Source organism: Parasteatoda tepidariorum, chromosome 4, assembly GCF_982258835.1.
Source record: "Parasteatoda tepidariorum strain Cologne lab strain chromosome 4, Ptep-v5.0, whole genome shotgun sequence".
Taxonomy (NCBI): Eukaryota; Metazoa; Arthropoda; class Arachnida; order Araneae; family Theridiidae; genus Parasteatoda; species Parasteatoda tepidariorum.
In genome coordinates, this window is record NC_141758.1 from 58,589,820 (window position 1) to 58,611,391 (window position 21,572).

At 26.5% G+C, this 21,572-nt stretch overlaps 1 protein-coding gene across 1 annotated transcript; it reads right to left on the minus strand.

Moving 5' to 3' along the window:
• Window positions 1-1,966: 1,966 nt before the first annotated feature.
• Window positions 1,967-16,137, minus strand: LOC107449603 (peptidyl-prolyl cis-trans isomerase). Its single transcript, XM_016065185.3, has 5 exons — window positions 15,775-16,137; window positions 10,255-10,285; window positions 7,729-7,914; window positions 5,137-5,212; window positions 1,967-2,449 (listed from the first exon to the last, which is right to left on the minus strand). The coding sequence occupies exons 1-5, from the start codon at window positions 15,841-15,843 to the stop codon at window positions 2,317-2,319; spliced, it is 495 nt and encodes a 164-aa protein (XP_015920671.1). The 5' UTR covers window positions 15,844-16,137; the 3' UTR covers window positions 1,967-2,316.
• Between the last annotated feature and the right edge of the window lie 5,435 nt (window positions 16,138-21,572).

The following is a 21,572-nucleotide window of genomic DNA, read 5'->3' on the forward strand; positions in this document are numbered from 1 at the left end:
CGTAATATTTATATAAAAAAGCCCGAAACTTTTAGAGAATCTGAGTTTTTGATAAAAAGGTCGAAATTTAAGAGACAAAAGCGAAAAAATATCATCCCTGAGAAATATACTGTTATCATCTACACAATTCAAATTCGGTATTTAATTCAACATAGGTACATAATAAATATCATGCATGAATTTTACAGTTAAATAAAAAAGTAACACTTTGGTTAGTAAACTAAACTTTAGGTACCAAACAAAAAAAAAAGCTATATATATTATTGAAATCTTTATACTTCGAAAATCTATGTTTGATATTACAGTCGCATAAGCGAACCACGACATTGGATTTTAAACTTGTGTGAATACGAATCGTTACATAGGGTTTTAAAAAAGCGTAATACAAATCACGATATTGGATTTTTAAATCTCATAAAAAAGAATCGCAATGTACGATATTTAAATCACGCGAATAAGAATTGAGATATTAGCAGATTCTGGACTTGGGATTTCTAAAAGGCTTGTTTGTATTGTTTTTGTTCAGACACAATAAATAAAAATTTACAAGATTAATTGAATGAATAAATATTTTCACCGCAAATCTACCGCTACTTTTTAATAATTTCGTTTGCCTTCGAGCTAGCCAACAGGAAGCAGCGATGCCTGAGTAAAGAAAACATGAGCTATCTTACGGGAGGGTAAAAACACGGAAAATCTTATTTTCTGCGCGTAAAATAGCTAAAATAAATAAAACTGTGGAAGGGCTGGCAGCTACGACATAGTTTGAATTTTCTGTATATCTTTGAAAATCTGAAATAAATAGAATTTCATTTCACCGACTGAATTTCCAGAAATGGAGGAATATTTATATAAAGCCTGAAACTTTTAGAGAATCACAGCTTTTGATAAAAAGGCTGAAATTCGAAAGACAAAAGAGAAAAAGCGGAAATCCACTAAAAAATCTCATCCCCGAGTCCCCCTCACAAATACCCTTTTTTTGTCTTTCAAAATTTGTTTTAAATATTTTTGTAAGACTACAAAAATTGTTCAAACTAGTGATACTTGACATTAAGGACCTTTAAAAGAACTTGAAACAAAATTAATTAATGCTGCCTATTTTCCAAAATAAAAATTAAGTTGTTTTTTTAGAACTTTTTAGCACTGTGGGTACCCTAAATAAAGATTCAGTTTTCAGAAATAGGTTCCCCCACCCCTTCATCTAGTTGAAAAAATGTTGCATAACAGAAATTAGTTCTGGTTGTGCACCCCGCCCACCATGTACCAGATAGTTGAGATATTTTGTTCCGCATTACACCAGCACTATGGTTTTTAAATCAAAATTATCAAATTGTTTAAATTACGAATTTCATTCCTGATGCATTTATGAATGTATCAGACTGCATATTTGAAATTCTATTGAATAAAACCCTTCTTCCAGAATGCAACATCAGTCAGAGTTACATGCATTATTAAAGGGTCATCAAAAGTGAATTTTCATGCAATATACTTAATACTTAAATAAATTTTCATACAACTGCGAAAAATGTTTACATTTTAAACTTCTTTCTGATGAGATATAATGTTAGCTTCAATTGCTAGATCATTATTCCTTTTTTTATATTTTCTTCTAAAACTATCAAGGTTTTAATAAAAGAAATAGAACAAACAATTGTAGGAGGTTTAATGAACTGTATAAGCCCCACTAGCAGAATTTGTTTTTCATGTTAAAAAAATATATAGCATCTTGGAAATTTTTCTTTCAATAAATTTATTTGACGCGAGATTTTCATATATTTCTTGAATCTTTAAATATCGTGATAAACACAGGTATATTGGAATATATGGCATCATTGTATATTCATAAAAAAAGGAACTATAATTATAAAATGTTATTAATTATATAATTCTACCTTAACTTATGCAATTATGAACTAACTCAACAGTTAGTAAATTTATTGTTAATGTTAGGTAATGACACTACACGGAACATTAAATGTCTTTATTTAAGGTCACAAGAATGCTACTCTAGAGATGGGGGAAAATTAAAAGGCAAAAGTTACAGACCAGCTAAAAATGCAGAGAATACATATTAGAAGATCAGATCATACAAACAAGTTAAGGAAATATACTAGAATATCCAGTATGTTAGTTCCTCATAAGGTATGACTAACATGAACTTTTCTAAGTAAAAAAAATCCACATTGTACTTATATAAATTAAAAAAGAAATAAGTAGCAAAAAATTATACAATTTTTAAATCCGTACTTAATTAAATCATGTTGCAAGAGAAAACATGGAATGAAAGTTGCCGTCAGTTTAAAGGCCAGAAAGGGCCTACAGTTGATTTGAATCAGCAATAGCGATTGTCTTGGTGGTTTTGCCGCTTTGGCTTCCATAGCCTTCAATTTTTTTTACAACATCCATACCTTCTACTACTTGTCCAAAGACAACATGTTTTCCATCTAACCTACAAAAAAAAGAAACCACCATGAGTATGAGAAATAAAAAATAACAAAAGAGAGAACACATTTAAAATTAAAAAAATAAAAATAAGTTTGGAAAAAATTTAAGAGGACGCCAAACAGCAAAAAAATTTACTTCGCAAATTCTCTTTTTACTTCATTACTAATTTAAAATTTAAAGTGTAGAAAAAATGAGTTCAGACAAACCTAGAGTAAGACACGAAGTTTCAAATACTGAAAAGGAAATTTTAAAATATACAAATGAAAATGAATTATGAGATAACATAGGAGAAGATAACTGAGTTCTCTTCTAATAATTTGTTTGCATTCTAATATTTTGAAGTATTCTTTTCAGCAATTGAAACTTCACGACTTACTCTCGGTTAGCCTGAACTTACTTTTTTTCTTCTTTTAAACCTTTCGCAAAGTTTTTTTTTACAACAGTACAATTTTGGTAGCATAAACTATGAGTAGGGCAGCATTATGTACAGTAGCATTATGTACAGTAGTAGTATGTTCTGTGAATGAAAATACCTTCAAAAAAATTGGCAGGACTGGTGGGAAAGACTCCCATTAGACAGAAAAGCATTTTTGTCCCAAAAGATTTTTTTGAAATTTGCTTGGGACGTATGTGTCCCGTTAGGTGCGAAAGGGTTAATTAAAACTTATGAAAGAAAATAAACACTGATAAGCATTTTTACAAAAAAAGCCCTTTTTAAATATTAATTTTATTTTCAGTATGCCCATTAAGCTTTTTAACATTAAAACTTGCATAGAATATCTAATCTAAAAATTGTTTAGTTTATTTTTTCTCTTTTAATACTTAAAATATGTAAAAAAAAATAATAATTCTGTAAAATTAATACGATAAATCGCATAGCTTATTACATATAGTTTTTTATTTATCAAATATTTAAAAACACTCAAAGAAAAATTTCAAAAAAGCCAAAAAAATTCAAATTAAATTTTGCAATAGAAAAAAATATTACTTAAACTATCCATAATATTTTACATGAATATATATAGTCCAGAAACAATTTCAAATCTTTAAGTTAATTATTAAAAAAAAAAGTGACATATTTAGACGATTAGATAAATTTAGGTTCAAGGTATTAAGTAATTCATGTTCTTTAGAATATGCACCAAAAATTTCAAAGTTCTACACTAATCATTGAAAATTTTTTAACAGTTTGAAAGCAATAATACTAAATGATGGGAAGATAGAGAGCACTCTAATTTCTTAAGCACGATTGCAAGCAGATATGCATAATATACACAAACAGGCGAACACTTTTCGCAGAAAATTTTACAGTATTACTCATAATTTAAACAAACATTTAAAATTGTATTAGACTTCCAGACATCGAAAATCGAACGGACAGAGGAGATTTTGATAAAAGTATATATTATATGTTTGCATTGAAAAGTATCTAAAAATCTCAGATTGTAAGCAAAGTATGAGGGAAAACAAATTCAACTAGTTTTATATCATCAAATAGCTTCTAAATTAAAAAAAAATATATGCTGGTTTATACAATAATAAATATAAAGTAGGTGTGCACAACCTGCCTTATATCTCATTTTTAAGTAAAATGTTTAGAGCAGTAATGTAAGCTTATTCAGAGATAAAATGCACATAACATTTTCACTCATTTTTATGCTTCTTTCCGCTACATGGATGACATCAATCCAGACAGGTAGGAGAAGATGGTAGGGGAACGCAGATGTTGGCAACAATATATCAGTGGGACATTCAAAAGGTTTTTATTTTGGCAAACAAATATACTATATAATACTACAATATAAAGGTAAACAAATATACTAAAATAGCTAGTAAGTTCAAAAGGGAAGTTGAAAGTTAAACCAAACTGTTAATCAATTATTTTAAATGTCAGTTCATACATGGGTTACTCTCAGCTTATAAATGGACAGGCTTATATTCAGAACTACATTACTTCTGCCATACAAATCAAAAAAAGCCTTCGGAAAAAATATATAAGTAATAAATTGAAATCCTTAACATTTTCATACATACTTATTATAAATAGAGTGATGTTACAAATATTACTGAAAATGGTAATGCAATATACAGCTGGATTATATTGTGCTTAACATAAGAAAGTACAGTACAGAACCCGTTATCCGGAAATCAGAAAACCAAAGAACCGGAACAAAATTCGATAAATTTTCCCTCCATTTTTTAAAAAGAAATGTTTTTTTCCTCATAAGATTTTAGAATTCTTCTTTCTTTTTTGAAAGATGTTTACCTTACCATCATTTTGGAAATAATCATTAGTGTATTACTTCATTGTTTTTTCTTCTTTTTAAGATTATTTCCAAATATATTTTTTTTAGTTGGGTTTAACAATAAAAAAACGGCTTTTTGTAGCGATTCAGAAAACCGGAAAAATCAGTTATCCGGAATAGCGATGGTCCCAATAATCGGTTCCCTACTGTATTAACAAAAATCTGTAAAACAATATTTCCTTCTAAGTTTATATTTTTATAAGAATGTGAACTTGCTTAATTAAACATATAATACAAAAACTATTTGAACAGTTTATTAAAACATTTAAGAAACTTAATAAAAAGCAATAAAAAACTTAGAGGTAATCTTTTTTAATATTAAATAAGAATTTTTGCTTAGTAGCAAGAAAAACAAAATTTATTCATACAAGATAGATTTTCTTACCAGGCAGTTTTTACTGTTGTGATGAAAAACTGGGACCCATTAGTGTTTGGACCAGCATTTGCCATGGATAAGATTCCTAAAATTGTTTTTATTTAATTAAAATAATTACATGAACAAAATGAAATAATACAATATACAAGAATAAAATATAAAAAATGTAATACAGTACAGAACCTGTTATCCGGAAATCAGAAAACCGGAAAACAAAAAAAACCGGATCGAAATTCAATAAATTTTCCCAACATTTAAAAAAAATTTTTTTTTTTTCCTCATAAGATTTTAGGATTTTTCTTTCTTTTTTGAAAGATGTAAATGATGGTAAGGTAATTACCATCATTTTAGAAATAATCATTAGTGTATTAATTCGTTTTTTCTTCTTTTTAAGATTATTTCCAAAATTTATTTATTTATTTTTTTAGTTGGGTTTAACAATAAAAAAAAAAACGGCTTTTTGTAGCGATTCAGAAAACCGGGAAAATCAGTCATCCGGAATAGCGATGGTCCCGATCGTTCCGGATAATCGGTTCCCTACTGTATTACACGGTGGAATTGTTTTCTTTCGCAAATATGATATCAACATTTCTAAATTTATTTTATTTTTGAGAATGTTTAGTAATTTAAAGTAAAAACCTGAGAATTTATACTTCTAACAATTTAAGAAATATAGCATAATCTCGTTAATCTGTACAATTAAAATTGTTTTTTCAAATTACTGAAAATTCAGAGTATCTATAATTTTTGATTGTAATTAATGTATCATGCAATTTTTGCAGGCAAATCAAAGTTTTGTCTTTTTATTCTGTTATACTGCCATACATTAGGTTTTTTGTGATATTTTTTATTATTATATTACAGTGCCAATATGTGTTAAACTATGTAATGCTTTACATGATATCTGAATTGCATCTTTTAGTATTCAAAAAGATAATATGAATTTATTTTATAGGGTTATCACGGCAATTAAAATACAGATTTAGTCTTTCTATTGTATAATATGAATTTATTTTACAGTTAGGTTTTAGAGGGTTATCACCACAATTAAAATACAGATTTAGTCTTTCTATTGTATAATATGAATTTATTTTATCGTTAGATTTTAGAGGGTTATCACCACAATTAAAATACAGATTCAGTCTTTCTATTGTATTATTAACTGAGTGGCTGTTTTTCTCATAGTTATTTTTTGAAAAGTTTAATAAGGATCCTTTACATAATTTTTTTAAAAACTAATAATGGTTCAAATGTGTGGGGTTCTTCTGTACATTTAAAATGACTAACATATTTTTCTAACTTTTTTTTTCTACAGAAATAAATTCTAAACATGATAATCTTAAACATTTAACATTCAATTCTATTTAATAATTTAGCAAAAATTTAAAACACTAAAATACAATGAAGTTTTTAACTATGTAAGACACACATGAATTTCAGAACAATATTTCCCCCCAAATATGATAGTTTTAAGTCTTTTTCTATTTTCAGAAGAGCTCATTTGAACAATTTAAAGTAGCATTCAATAAATGCTTAAATAAAAATGTCTTTATCAATAATATTTTTTTTTTTTTTTTGCCTTCACATATCAGACTGATTTAGAAATTGTACACAAACATAATTTTTTTAATTAAAAAGGGCACTACTCTGTTTAGTACAAAACATTAACATAACAAAAACATAAGTTTATTAAGTACTCCTTACCACCATGATAGTACTTAAATGAGATAGAATTTAATCTGAGATACATATACAGGGTGAGTAGCCAAATTCTTCAACAAAAATAAGTACCTTTTAAGCACTTAAAATTTTTTTCAAAGCATTTTTTTTTTTGAAGAAAATTGCAATTAGGGATAATTCTATTAATTATTTTGATAGGAATCAAGATAGATAATTCTTAATTACTTATACTAGTTTGGATGCGTATTTTGTAAATCACTTGAATGAGAATTGCAAAGCATGATGTACAACACACTTAAATATGTATCATTTTGCGTGATTCAGAAATAACTTCTTAATGTTATTTCGATGCATACCTTAACGAGTTTTTTACAAATGACTATAATGAGATCTTTGACACATGATTCCCCAATCACTTTCATAGGAATCAAGATGTTTGATTTCATAATTCACGGAAGAGATAAATTAGAGATAAATATTAAATGTAAAATTATGAGCATAAACGATAAAAAAAATTATAGATCCTTAGTAAAAAATTAAAAGAACAAATAGTTAAGTATTAAGGATAACAACTTTAATTCACCATAATAATGAAGTAACACACTGACTATATTTAAAATTCGAAGAAACTGCATATCAGCTGAACACCAATTATTGGGCCCAAAAAATCGACCATTTACCGAATATTCGGCATCCGAATAGCAATATTAATTTGTTAAAAAAAAAACATAAATATTATTTATTTATTATTGCAAAATAATCAAAACTTGGCTATATCATAGCTCTGATTTTTCCAACAAAATTCAAAGACTTTCAAGTACCATGGGAATCCTGATACAAAAAGGTAAATAATATGAATAAAGCAAAAATTTGTGCTTTATTTTTATTGTTAAACATAGTATCTCAAAAACTGTATATTACCAGGGCCTGTATGCTTCAGTGTGAAGTTTTCATCTTCAAACCTATCACCATAAATGGAACGTCCTCCAGTGCCGTTATGATTAGTGAAATCACCAGCTTGGCACATAAAATTAGGAATAACCCTGTGGAAAATGCTTCCCTTATATCCAAAACCCTTCTCTCCAGTACATAAAGCTCTGAAGTTTTCTATAAAAGAGAATAAAATACTAAGAATATACATCACAAGTTTAAAGTAAAGGATCGTAAAATTTAACAGGTAGAATTGATTAAGTTTAAAATAATTATTTACAGGTCTGTTTTAAAAGCTAAATTTTTTTTAGACTTATCAATATATATAAAAGTAAACAATTAACATATCTCCCTTTTCACACTCACACTAAACTCATTAACGGGAATTTTGCAAGACAATATTAATTTAATGAATAAATTGCATATAAAATAGAAATAGCTAAGCAATTAGTAAAATTTCAAAATCGATGAATTTTGTTTAATGAAAAAAGAAATCACAAGAATAATTACCTTCTTTTTATTAAACATTTCAGAAATAAATGTATTATAAAAGAAACATTGACAATTGAAACAAAAGATTATGAATCGGCATAACTTTTTAAAAAGATGAAACTACTATGTGATGGGTAAAAGTAATGATCAATACAATTTAAACATTATCTATTAATTTTTTAAAAGTATTTTTGGGTCATCAACATTCCAGCCTTGCATTATAGTTGATGTTTATGATGAAACCTTTCTGAGGCAATTCAAATATTGAAAGTATATTTTGAGAGTATACTTAATTAATTAAAAAATGAAATGTTAGAGGCCAGCATTAACAGAAAGCTGTAATTTTAAACATGTAGGTTGTATTTAGATATTTTTTACTAATTTAAATGATATACAAAACTAATCTTTTTAAATCTTCTCTGGTACAGTTAGTAAAAATGAAAATGAAAATATATATATATATATATAAATAATAAAATGAAATGAATATATATAATAGGGGTGGCCAAGCTCTTTGATAGTCTAGGCATTTTTCAAAATTTGAAATTTTTCGCGAGTCTCAATTAAATACATATTTAAAAGGTATGAATTTTTTTTTTTTACATGAATTATATTTATTGAGAACATATAAGTAAAAGTACAAAATATGTGTATTGAATTTAAATATTAAAAATTAAACACATTTATTTTACTTCTCTTGATAATTCTTTAAAATTTGATGAATAATTGGTGTCAGCACTTCTCAGTAATTCTTTGAGATGCTGGTTAGTTAATACTGATCGGTTTTTAGATTTCATGAATTTTAAAGTGAAATAAAATGATTAACATAAGTACGTTGTTTCGAACATTGAAGTAATTCTACAATCAGCTTTTTTTAATTCAGGATACTTCGATTCTGGTACAAATTTCTAAAATTCAGTAATCGACGTCGACTTATATTTTAATTGTAGAGCTTGATCTTCTTGCATCTCTATTAATTCTAATTCTCCAGATGCTTTTTGTGTCATAATTATATTGGAAATGGAAAACTCACCTTGAATAGAGCAATGTTGCACTTAGTCTTTCATATTTGTGCGCAGTAATTTAAAAGACATTTTGAAACACATACAGAACGATAATAATTTTTAAAAATATAATAGCACAAAAATTAAAAGGGAGCTCGGGTACATCTATCGAGAGCCACAAATAATCCTTCAAAGAGCCGCATGTGGCTCGCGATCCGCAGGTTGGCCACCTCTGATATATAATAAAATGAAATAAAAAAATTAAAATGATAAATGAAAAAAATATTGAATCTAAATAAATTGAAACATACATAACTGAAAGATAACATAACACAATTATAAAAAAATTAATTAAAACTTCGATTCAGAAAACATTAAATTTTGCTATTAGATTAATTATTAACATAGTAACTCTCACTACCTCTCCTCATTCATATTTTTTTTCAATATCAACAAGTCATTACAAAAAATACATTTCGTTGCATTTTTTACTGTTTCACAAATTGGCAGCACTTATGACTTTAAAATTATATAGCTACAATGAACTTTTCTATTTTTGTGCAGTTATGTAATAAATAAAAATTATCCTGGTTTGCAATGACAAAAAAAAACAAAAAAAAACTGATGATTCATACAATTTTAGGACTTTAAAACTTCTTCAATTTTCAAGGGTTAGAAATTATACTTAGAAAGAAAAATGATGTGCTAATTTTTTCTTCTTTTTTTTAAAGATACCCAGAATTTACAAATGGAGAAGAACTTTGAAAGTACACTTGATCACTGATGTTAAGACAGGTCTTAATTTACATTTTTGTCTGCAAATAGTACACTACGTTGATTATTAAATTCAGAATTCTTTTTAAAAAAAAATCAGGTGACAACTTAAAATTGGTAACAATGTGATTATTAAATTTAAACATATTAATGAAACAGATTAGTTTAGTTGCAATGTTAAATAAAATACAAACAGAGTTAAGAGATAAAAAGTTAACACAAAAATTAGAAACAAATTTTCACATACCTGCTGTTTTGGGAACTACATCTGATCGTAGCTGTAAGTAAGCAAAAGGTAACAATATTAAATCAAAGAGAAAAAATGCAAATTAATGGTACATTATTTAAGTATTTATTGAGCAAACAGATTGTGTTCCATACTCATGATACATGTTTAAATAACTAATATAGGTTTAGATTTGGTAGATATCTACAGTATGGGTTGCTATAGTAAGCACAATAAAGAATTGCCAACTCTTCATAACCTGTTGAACATTAGTTTTGGCTTATTTTTTTAGGCACACAGAAAAATATTATGCCATATTTACAATGTTTTTTTTTTTTTAATTTTTTAATAAAAAATTTGAGATTTCTAACTGATTTCTTAAAACACTAGCAGGCACTGAAGCAATTAACATCGGCGGTAGACATGCACCATACCTGTTTCCTAAAGTAGTATACAGAACAAGTTTATAAAATAACATGCAATGTAAAATGAATCGATACCTACTGTCTGTTATTGTCAAGAACTGAGCAAGTAATTGTCGCAGTTGCAAATCGATTTAATTCTTTCTAGTTATGATAAATAAAGGTTTTTTTTCTTTCTAAGCTATACAAAAATAATTTTTTTTCTAAGATAAAAATTTTATAAGGAGGTAAATTAGATGAATCTTACAAAAGTTCAGTGGCATCTACAGCTATTTTGCTAGCGGAATAAATGAAAAGAATTATTAAATTCTAGAGTGTAGTTTTCCTGTTATAACTGAAAATTAATAACAGAGTTCTCTTCAAATACAGACAATACTTCATTGCAAAAAGATTGTACAAAGAAAGGATGGTGGCGTTCAGACTGGTTTTCCTAGACTTTTGAAAATCTTTTGGAAAAACAAAACATTAAAAAAAAATTTTAAAAATAAAAAGCATTGAGATTAAATTGAATTTATTGGCAAGATGAAAATAGTTTAAGCAAGAAAAGTTTACTCAACAAGTGCAGCAAATGCATTTATATGAAAAATATTTAGATTTCCTAAATTTTTATGCAAGAAAATTACAGTTAAGTCTTCATTAGAAAAAAGAACGAAATTCTCAACACTACCATCCCACCAATTACATAAAGCAAAACAAATCAAAACTTTTGATTTTATCAAAAATTTCAAAATGGATACTTATTAAATATGATGCTCAAAAAAGTTATTTCTACTGAAATATAAAAAAACAAACAAAAACAAAGTGTGGACAAAATGATTACATCTCTTGTTGGGTGTTGAGCAGGAAACAAAATGCTGAGGTTGCAAAACAATTAGAAGCTGCAATAGAAAAATTTGTCCCATCAGCTGTACATTTGAAATAAAACCAAAAAGTTCCAATTGAACCTAAATTGTCAATAAATACAAAATTATTAAATACTAAAACACACATTTTATTTTAATTTACACAGTCAAATCTTATTAATTCTCGCAATTTAGTGTTAACTCTAAGTAAATTTATCAAAGTACATTATTCCAATTTTAGAGGATTTTCATACAGTACTTGTATACTATTTTTTTTTTGGAGGTTTACTTATTTGCAGCAGCAGCCTCTTATACAAGAATAAGATGCTCTGAAAAGTGAACACTTAAAATGAAATCACGATTTTACTAAAAAAAAAAAAAAATTAACAAAATCTTTAATTTTTCTTAAATATAAAGAACAGGTATCTAGAAGATTTAATATGTGATCTTTTTAACATTTCAATACCTTACTTCATTAATAAATTTGAGTGAAAATCTTACATAATTCTTTATAATAAAATGTTTTCTTTGAGCCAAATGTTATGCTAGACTAGCATAATTGAACTAGCATTGTTAGTTCAATGATAATTATTTCTTTGAGTTGGGTTAAAATATAATTCATTTTACAAAAAAAAAAAAAAAAAATAATAGCAATAGACTTAAAATTTTAGTGTTCTTAAACATGCATTGCCTCCATTGGCTCAATGCTAAGACATTTGTACAATGCACATTTTTTTAGGATTTCTTGCAAAGGCACTGTTCTTAACATAATAAATTGAAATTTGGATAAAAAATAGGATGAAAAAGAAATATAAAAGTTTATGAAAATTATTCATCAAAAACTAAGACTTTACTCGAATAAAAAATATAGTTTTACAAAAACAACATTTATTTTATACAAGACTATATCAAAGGTCTGTAGGTACCTATTTTGTGAAAATTTAGACATAATTTGTGAAAAATTTAAAATTATGTTAACAAATCAACACAAAAATATGGAAAATAAGAAAATATTTTCAAAAATTGTCATTACAAATAAAAATTACGACTGGATTTTACTTTGCCTTCTCTACCTAGAGTTGACACCAAAATTAAAATTTTACCTGAAAAACACACAAAAAAAATTTCATAGCCTTGACAATTCACATCTTCAAACTGAAATATTCGAACAAGAAATAAAATAAGATCATTGTTTAACTGAATGAGTTGCGACTGGTGATCCATCAGAATCAATGCCGAAAGTCTTGTCCTCTTCTTTGATATTTGCAAGACAAAGATTGCTAAGTAAATATCCATAAATAGAAGAAATGTTATTCATGATATTTTTTGCACAAATATACATGCACAACTGTGAATATAAAAGAGAAAAAAATGCTGTAGATTTTATGAAACAGAAATTTCATGCTAACTATTCAGTAATATTTAATACAAAAGTTCACATTGAAAATTTGGACAAGAAAAAAGACCATTATTTATCTAAATAGGTTATAAATAATGATTGGGAATACTTCCGTATCATAATCTGAATAAAATTAATCGCTAAATCTAGGCAATTTCAAAAGAGTGGACTGAAAAAAAAAAAAAAAAATGCAGAAGACCAAGTCAAAAGAAGACCAACTCATAACCACTCCAAAACCAACAATTTTAAGTTTTTAAAAATTATTATTATTTTTTTTTTTACAGAAAAGTTTGTGAGTTTAGAATCTTGGAGATTGCACATGATAGATGATCCTGATTTAGAAACACTACCTGGTGATAATTTAGAATTAATGCCACGTCTATTTGTTTTAGATATTCGTAGAAAAAAGTTTGTTAATTCAATTTCATGAATAGGAAAAATATTATTTACCACTTTGTACCAGGGTTGGGTTTTTGACGTCAAAAAGTGGTTTTTGACACGACAAGGGTATAATACTGGTTTAAACCGTCAAAAATGTCAAAAACTAAAGTTTGCCAAAAAAATATATAAACTTCAAAACTACCAACAGTTGCCATGCATTATATTGAAATTTAATTATACTATAGGTAATCAGCAGGTTTTAAAATATTTTTTAATTAAAATTAAGGTAAAATAACAGATTTAGAATCTCAGAAATTTCTATTCAAATGCATGTGCAGAAAAATTTTGCACAAAATTTTTTTAAATATTTATATTTTGAAAAAAAAAATTTTTTTCTTGATACTTAAGAAAATTAAAAGTTTATTACTATGCATTTTTGACATATAAGGAACATATAACTAATATTTATAAGGAACTTACAAGTTATGTTGTATAAATACAAACTTGATACAAGTGTATGAAAAATTTTTTTAATGTTATACCGAATATCTTTATTATCCAGTATGTTAATTTGAATTTAAAAGTAGTTATATTTGTGAATAATGATAAATATAATTCATATTGTTTATTATATTTATATATAATTATTACACTTATCATTTTAAAACAATTTTTTCCCCCACTTGTATTAAGAATACAAATAATGCATATCTTGAAAGTAAGAAGTAATTATTCAACAGCTGAATATTTAGATATTCAACAAAACTATGTATATAGTATTCAGCAAAATGAAATTCACAAGTATTTGGATAAACTAAATTTTCAGCATAGTAAATGAATAGGCTGAATATACTGTAAATCGACACTAACTACTCTGTGTATTTAACAGAAAGCACTTAAATTTGTATTGTCTTATGTTAAAAAGATTATTAAGAAGATTTAAAAGAATATTAAAAAGATTTTTCTTTAAAAGATGTCTAATGTACAAAACTGCTAATGTTTATCTTTAAAAATGTCTAATTTTTAGTATAATCTATACTATACACTAAATTTGGTTATAAATAAATTTCTTAATAATATCACTGCAGATTTTCAATAACACATGAAAATGAATACATAATATTACAAAAGATGTGAGCTTTCAAAAGTACAAGATTTTGGTTACTATTCAAAATATAAGTGTTTCTTCAAAATTTAAAATTTATTTTTTCTAGAACATATTTAGAAACACTATCCTTTATAAAAAATATATAAATTTTATGTATTAATTAAATTTCACATATGAATATAGGTTTTTGACATTTTCGACAGTGAGGTTTTTGACGTGACGGTTTAAACCATGGTTTAAACTGTCAAAAACTGTCACATGTCAAAAACCTGCCAACCCTGCTTTGTACGTATATATATATTTATGTAAATATCTATATAAATATATGTATAAATGCATAACTGTATGTAAGTAAGAAAAATCAAATAGATTTTACGAAATATAAATTTTAAACTAACTATTCTTAATAGAATCTAAGATACTTCAGAGATTTATATAACCAGTGAAATATGCAATGTACATTACATTTAAAACTATAAATTTAAAATGACAACAATATTTTTCATAAATGAACAGCATGAAAATACCTTCAATATAATCTTTTTTTACTGTGTTTATTTACAATTTTGATGAGTAATAGCTTTTCATCCAATCATTTTAGATAGTTACAACATATTTTTAAACTCATTTAAAAAACAAAAGTTTTGAATAAAATATTAATAAAAAAATGAAAATTGAAGAATATTTAAAAAGAAATTCTTTCAAACTGGCAACTATATATAAAGCTTATTTCATTATTTAGTATTAATAATTATTTAAAAATAGCTATAAACGGAGAAGAAACCTTTTAAGGTATGGATTTTTTTTCCAATTTTGGGAATTTTAAGTGATTTTCAAAAATTTACAGAAATCGGGAGAATTTATAATTAAACCAGGAAAACTTGGATAAACCCAGTATTCTACTTGGAAAATTAAATAGAGTTGGCAGATATGCACATGAATGTATAACTTCGTATAAGAATTTATGTACATTGCAATAACTATGCAAATTATGAACTGGGATTAAGTGAAATCCATAATAAATAGGTTTATTTGTGATTAGATATGAAATATTAAACACTACTCAAGTTAATTCTCATATTAATTAACAAAATCACACACATACACTCGCAGAAATCATATTTTATCATTAAAATAATTTTGTGATACATGGATTATAATCACTTAGAAGAATCTAAGCCTCGCCCTAAATTTCATGTTGTACACCGGTAGCAATTATTAAAGAAAATATTTGTTAATACTCAACCAAAATTTGACAAAGGTTAGCTCTTCAGCTAAATTTTTTTTTAAAAAGTCGAATTTAAAGAAAAAGAATTCGATTGAATTAATAATAAATAATTAATTAGTAAGCTTAAATGCAAAATTGATTAAACATTACAAAAATCTTACTTCAAAAACTATTCTTCCAACAGGTTCACCGTCGGCAGTCATGTCAAAGTAGCACCTTGGAAGAGCCATTATTATGTCTGGATTTGTAAATAACACCAATAAAATAGATAGAAAAACTAAAAAATTTTTTTGGTATTATAACCACAGAAATACTGCAACGTCTCTGCTAAAACCAGAAACGGCGAAAAAGCGCATGCGTGGCGTGTTTTGGCGGACGTGCAGAAAAAATTCAAATGAAAAAAATAAAATTTCTAGAATATTCCGGTGATGCCATCTAAAAGAAACCTATTTCAAATGAAAAATTTTCAAACAGGAATTTAAAGAAATTTGTATTTTTATAATAAGCAGTCCCTAATATAAACTGATATCTCTAATAAAAACCTCCGGAAGCAAGTTCATTGCTCTCCATATGGGAAAAACATCCGCAACAACATTCTTGAGAATGTTATCAATCGTCGAATGAAAGGAAAAGCTAGGAAAAATTTAGAGAGCTAATTCATTGATGTAATTGCCGCTTCAGTCAGATTATTCTTAATCTAGAAGTAAACAATAATGAATTGCATAGAAATCTAATTTCTCATTGTAACCAAACTTCAGACACTGACGCAGGAGCCAAACATGTAGACGTTGTGGTTGGTTTTGTTGGAAGTAGGAGATTCTGATGATTTTTACTTCTGTTCCTATCGCAAATGTTTGATTGATACGAACTTGGGTGGCTAATTAAAAAAAGAAACGGTAAAAGGGCACCAATAGCTTATCTAAATTTAAAAAAAAGTAGCTGTATAAGCTTTAAACATTCCTTTAAAAAAATGCACTTCATAAAGAGAATCATCACGAAAATGAAAGGCGGAGAAAATACTATAGTTAAGCTGTGAAAAATAAATTATAGGAAGATTTTATCATTACACCAGCATGACAAATAATTTTTAGTACTTTCTTACTAAAACCATAGATAATATACTTTTTTTGTAAAAAAAAATTAAAATTGAAAAAGAAGGAAATTTAAAAAAAAATTAAAATGCAAGTTAATAAAGCTTTTTCAGTAAATAAATCTATGAATAAAATTATTATTCTGATTCTACAATTAATTTATGAGAAAGAGTTACGCAATTTTTGATGTTGGTATCTTTTATAAAATAAAATTTGCACTTAACCATTAAATAATTTATTCTGAGAGAGTAACGTAATTCTCACATTCCTAGTTATATATTACGTTATGAATTTAAATTAATTCACATGATTTGGCTTATTTCTCAACCTAACCATTTTAGACCAAGGCTCAACCTAAATGTAAATAGCGCCAGTTTTGCTATAAATATACAAGTGCGCGGTTGGCAAAACTGACAATTCAAGTTGAATTTAGTTTATTATGGTTCACTGAATTCAAATATTTTTAATTATAAACAGAATAAATGTAGAAACTATCTTCACAAAAGCAATATGAGAAATGAAGCAAAAGTACTGAACTTTTAAGAAAAGTTTTGCAATAGTTATTAAAATAATTTTTTTAATTCATTAAAGTACTTTATTTGAATAAGTATGACCATAATATCGAGATAGCTATTCTCAAAAATAAATAAATAAATAAAATTAAGAAGGAAAAAAAAACCTAACGGAAGCAATTTGTGTACGTTATTAAAAAAAATGTTCAAATTCATTTGAATTTTTTCCCCTTCTTTCTCTCTTTAAATTCTTTTGAAATTTATGGAAGATACTGACATAATAAATATCAATTTTAATTCAAAAAATATTTTTAACAAAACTGAAGCAACAATTTACAAATATTTAAATTTCCATTATCGTGGAAAACTTCCATTTTTCAGCACTTACAGCAATTGATCATTCATTCATGATTTCTCCATTTAGCTTCAACTAATAAAATTATATTTTATACTATTACTACTACTACTACTAATAATAATAATAATTTGTTCATTCTTGAACACATTTTTCATGTATTTTGAAAAGATATTTACTTTTTGTATTCATTTTATCACCTAGTTTAAATACGACGGCAATATTTGCATTGGATTTGTTCTTAATTACAAGATGAATTAGATGCAACAACAATTAGAATGATTTCTTTTATCTATTTTTTTTTCTTAGAATGTTTTATATCCCCTCACTTCTAGACATTTATATGAAAAATAAATTACGATGTAATTATTTCAATAAGATTATTTCAGAACAATAATTTTACCAAATAAGAAGAAGCAATTTCAGAATATTAAAACTTTCAGGGAAAGTATACCCCCCCCCCCATTTTTGCTTTGCCGCAATATGCTTCGAACCAGCCTTTATTTTTGATTTAACATCTACTTATAAGACAATACTTATAAAAATGCAACTTTTTTTTTCATTCCTGAGAATATTTCCCGTTAATTTTAAAACGATTCTTCTTTTTTCTTAATCATATCATTAAAGACAAATTCAAAGGCAGCTTTTACATTGCATTAGACCTTAGTGATAAGATGAATAAAATGAAATGGCAACTGTCATGTCTTATTTTATCTATTTTTCCCTTTCTGAGAATGTTCTACATCCTTTTACTTCAAAACGTATGTACGAAAGAAAAAATAATCAATATTTGTAAGTATAGGAGTGGTTGATACAATGTATATAAGAAGCTTAATCACGGATTGTTCACTTTCCCAAAATCCCCTGTTATTCTGGAGAAAGATTATCGAAGTAAACATTTCTAATGGGAGAGTTGTATTATTTTTAGAGATATTTCTTAGAAAGGAAAACAGATAAAACATTAATTCCATTGACCTCGTTTCCGCTTTTTAAATAGAAATTTAAAGGGAGGGAGAAATATAAATAAGTAATTAAAAAAATATTACAAGAAAAAGAGTACAAAAAAAATCAATTTTATTTCGAATGTAATGGTTTTTAATATGTATTGAGCATAAAATAAAAAAAAGTGAACACTCTGAATAACTTTTGATCTAATGATCGGATTTCTGTGTACGAGGGGACATAAGTCTAGTGGTTCGAGGGCCTAATCTTAAATATGCAAATTAATTAGTTTAGATGATATTTTGAGTTTATGACATCAGGCAGGAAAACGCATTTTTCTTATATAAACATACCTTTTTTTCGACTAATCACAATAGAGGGGGTAGCCGTAATCTGAAAAGATGGCCCCGATATTTGAAGCAGGAGAGCAGTGAAAAGTTTGTACCTTTAATGTTAATTTCACATTTTGCGTACTAAACTATACCTCGGGAACATTTTAAGCCAACCAAAAATGTTTGCAAACAATTATAAAATTCGTTTATTCTATAATAATTCCATGCTAAAAGTAAGTTCTAATAATTATTCAGTGCATTCATTATTATATTTAATAATGGCCGAAATACTTTTAAATTGTGAGTATACAAATTTACATAACTTTAAAATAAGTAATTTTAAACGAGAAAATACAAAGTAGAAATGAAATAGTACTCGAATACCTATCCCCTCCTTTACTTTGAGGTTCAAGACTCCAAATCCATCAAAAATGATTCCAAAAAATTAAAGTATGCATTAATTAGCATATTTATTATTAAATGTAAGGTCTGCGACCTATAGAGTTATAGTCCGTGAAAATCCGATCATTAGATAAAAAGTTATTCAGGGTGTTGACTCTCTTATTTTATGAACTGTACATAGTTTTTTGGATTTCTTTTCAGTCCTTGCTGCCAAATAAGACTTTCAAACATTTATCGCTCTTTCAGTTTCATTGGAAAAAAATAAATAAATAAACAAGGAAAGTGAATAAATCAGCTATTTTACTTTCTAGCAACATTTTTTCTTTTAGGTATAATTAAACAATTAGCAAAAATTTTTGAGCTATACAGTCACGCTTAAAATCGTTAATTTAATTTCTCTTGTATTAGTACATTAGGAAATAAGGAAGACAAAAAATACAGACGTAGGAATTTTATTCTGTTCAAAATTAATATACAAGGTGCATCGTTATCATCGTTCTCTGTATACATTTTTCGAGCATTAAATAGCGACTTCTAATGTTTATATATTTTTTACTTCATCTTTCATATGGATTAAAAAAATCATAGTAAGGGAGGTGATAGCGGAACACCCGGTAGATCTGTTGCAGCAAAGTTCACCGGGGTTATTAAATGAATAAAAAAATATAGCATTGATCTAATATTAAATTCTAATAAAATTTCAATAATCAGTTTATAGTATAATTTTATTTTGTCTCATGGGTCCAAAACAAGACTGTATCTAATAAAGGAGGAAAAAATGAATAAATGAATGAATAAGTAAATAAATAAAATGAAGCAGTTAGTTCAAGGGATTTTTATCTCTTGTTATGTTAAAGCATCTTTGCATTGTAGAATTTTTTTTCATTTTGTTGCTTATTAAATTAACATAATAATAAAATTGCAAAAAAAAAAAAAAAAAAAAAAAAAAAAACTAAACTTTTTTTTCTCAATAAATTACATTTTCAATAAATCTAGTATTCTATGCAAATTAAATCGAATCAGTAGTTTAAGTTATTTCTGTGTTTTGTTGATATGGTTTATTGTGAAAGAAGTTTCGAAACAATATCAATAAAGTGAAATGTAAAATATTTCAACTTCATACAAAAATTAAATTGTTATGGAATCAGCACATTTAGTACTTTATATACTTTCCTTTCTAATTTTTTAAAAGCTCAACAATCCGTTATATTTTTCTCTAAAATCAATGTGTAATTCTGGAATTTATTATTTTCTGGAAAAGAAATTAATCTTTAAAACTTGAAAAAAGAAATCTTTTTTAGAAAATGAAGGAAAAGCCTCAACTAATGAATACAAGGGGTTTAGTAATGATTACCATTAATGAACAGTGCAAACAAAAAATAAACGAAACACTCTAAATAACTTTTGATCCCCTAATGATTGAATTTTCATGCACTAGGCTTCAATCTTAATGGTTCATTGAGATGGTTTCAAATATACTAATTAGTTAGTGCAGATGATATTTTAAATTATGAAATCAGACGCAAACCAGTACAATGTCTGAATAAGCATACTTTTGTTGTTGTTGAGGGATTTGAAAATTTTGCACCCTTAAAATAAAGCCGCAATCTGGGAAATGTGGTCTTAATTATTTGATCAGAAGAGTGGTCGAAAGTTTCCCAGATAATTCAGATTGTCACAGTGACATCATAAAAAAAGTCAAAAATGGTCACATAGTCGCAGGTGTGGCCGTTTTGAATTGTCTCAATTTGGTAATAATGTGATTTTGATGTCACTCTGTTTTGTAATATCTCATAAAAATCTCCATCAGGGGCCTGCTTAGTGTTTTAGCGGCTGTGGGCGAAATATTACATTGAGGCATTTTATCGGAGTTTATCAAAATCAGGTTTTATTTAAATATATGCATGAATATTAATCATAAAATTTTTTATTTCAATCAGATTTTTTTTCAAAAATTATCTTCTCGTTTAACGATCTTATTTCGTTTCCTAATTTATTAACTAATTCCTCATTTTGAGAATAAAACATTTAAAGAAGAAAAAAAATTGAAAGAAATTTTTTTTTTAATATTGCTTATAAATATGGATAAGTTAGTTTTAATACAGTTTTTCTAGCTTTCTGAGTAGCAGAATTGTCTATTAAAACAGAAAAAAAGTAGATAGATAATTATAATAAAAGTAGATAGATAGTAAAGAAGTTGATAAATAATTCTCAATAAAAATGAGTGCCAAAGATGATAGGCGGACGTTAGTCATCATTGATCTCACACATGTTTTTATCAGTTTTGATTTTGAAATTGAACGCTCTGCAGTAGTAATGGTTACA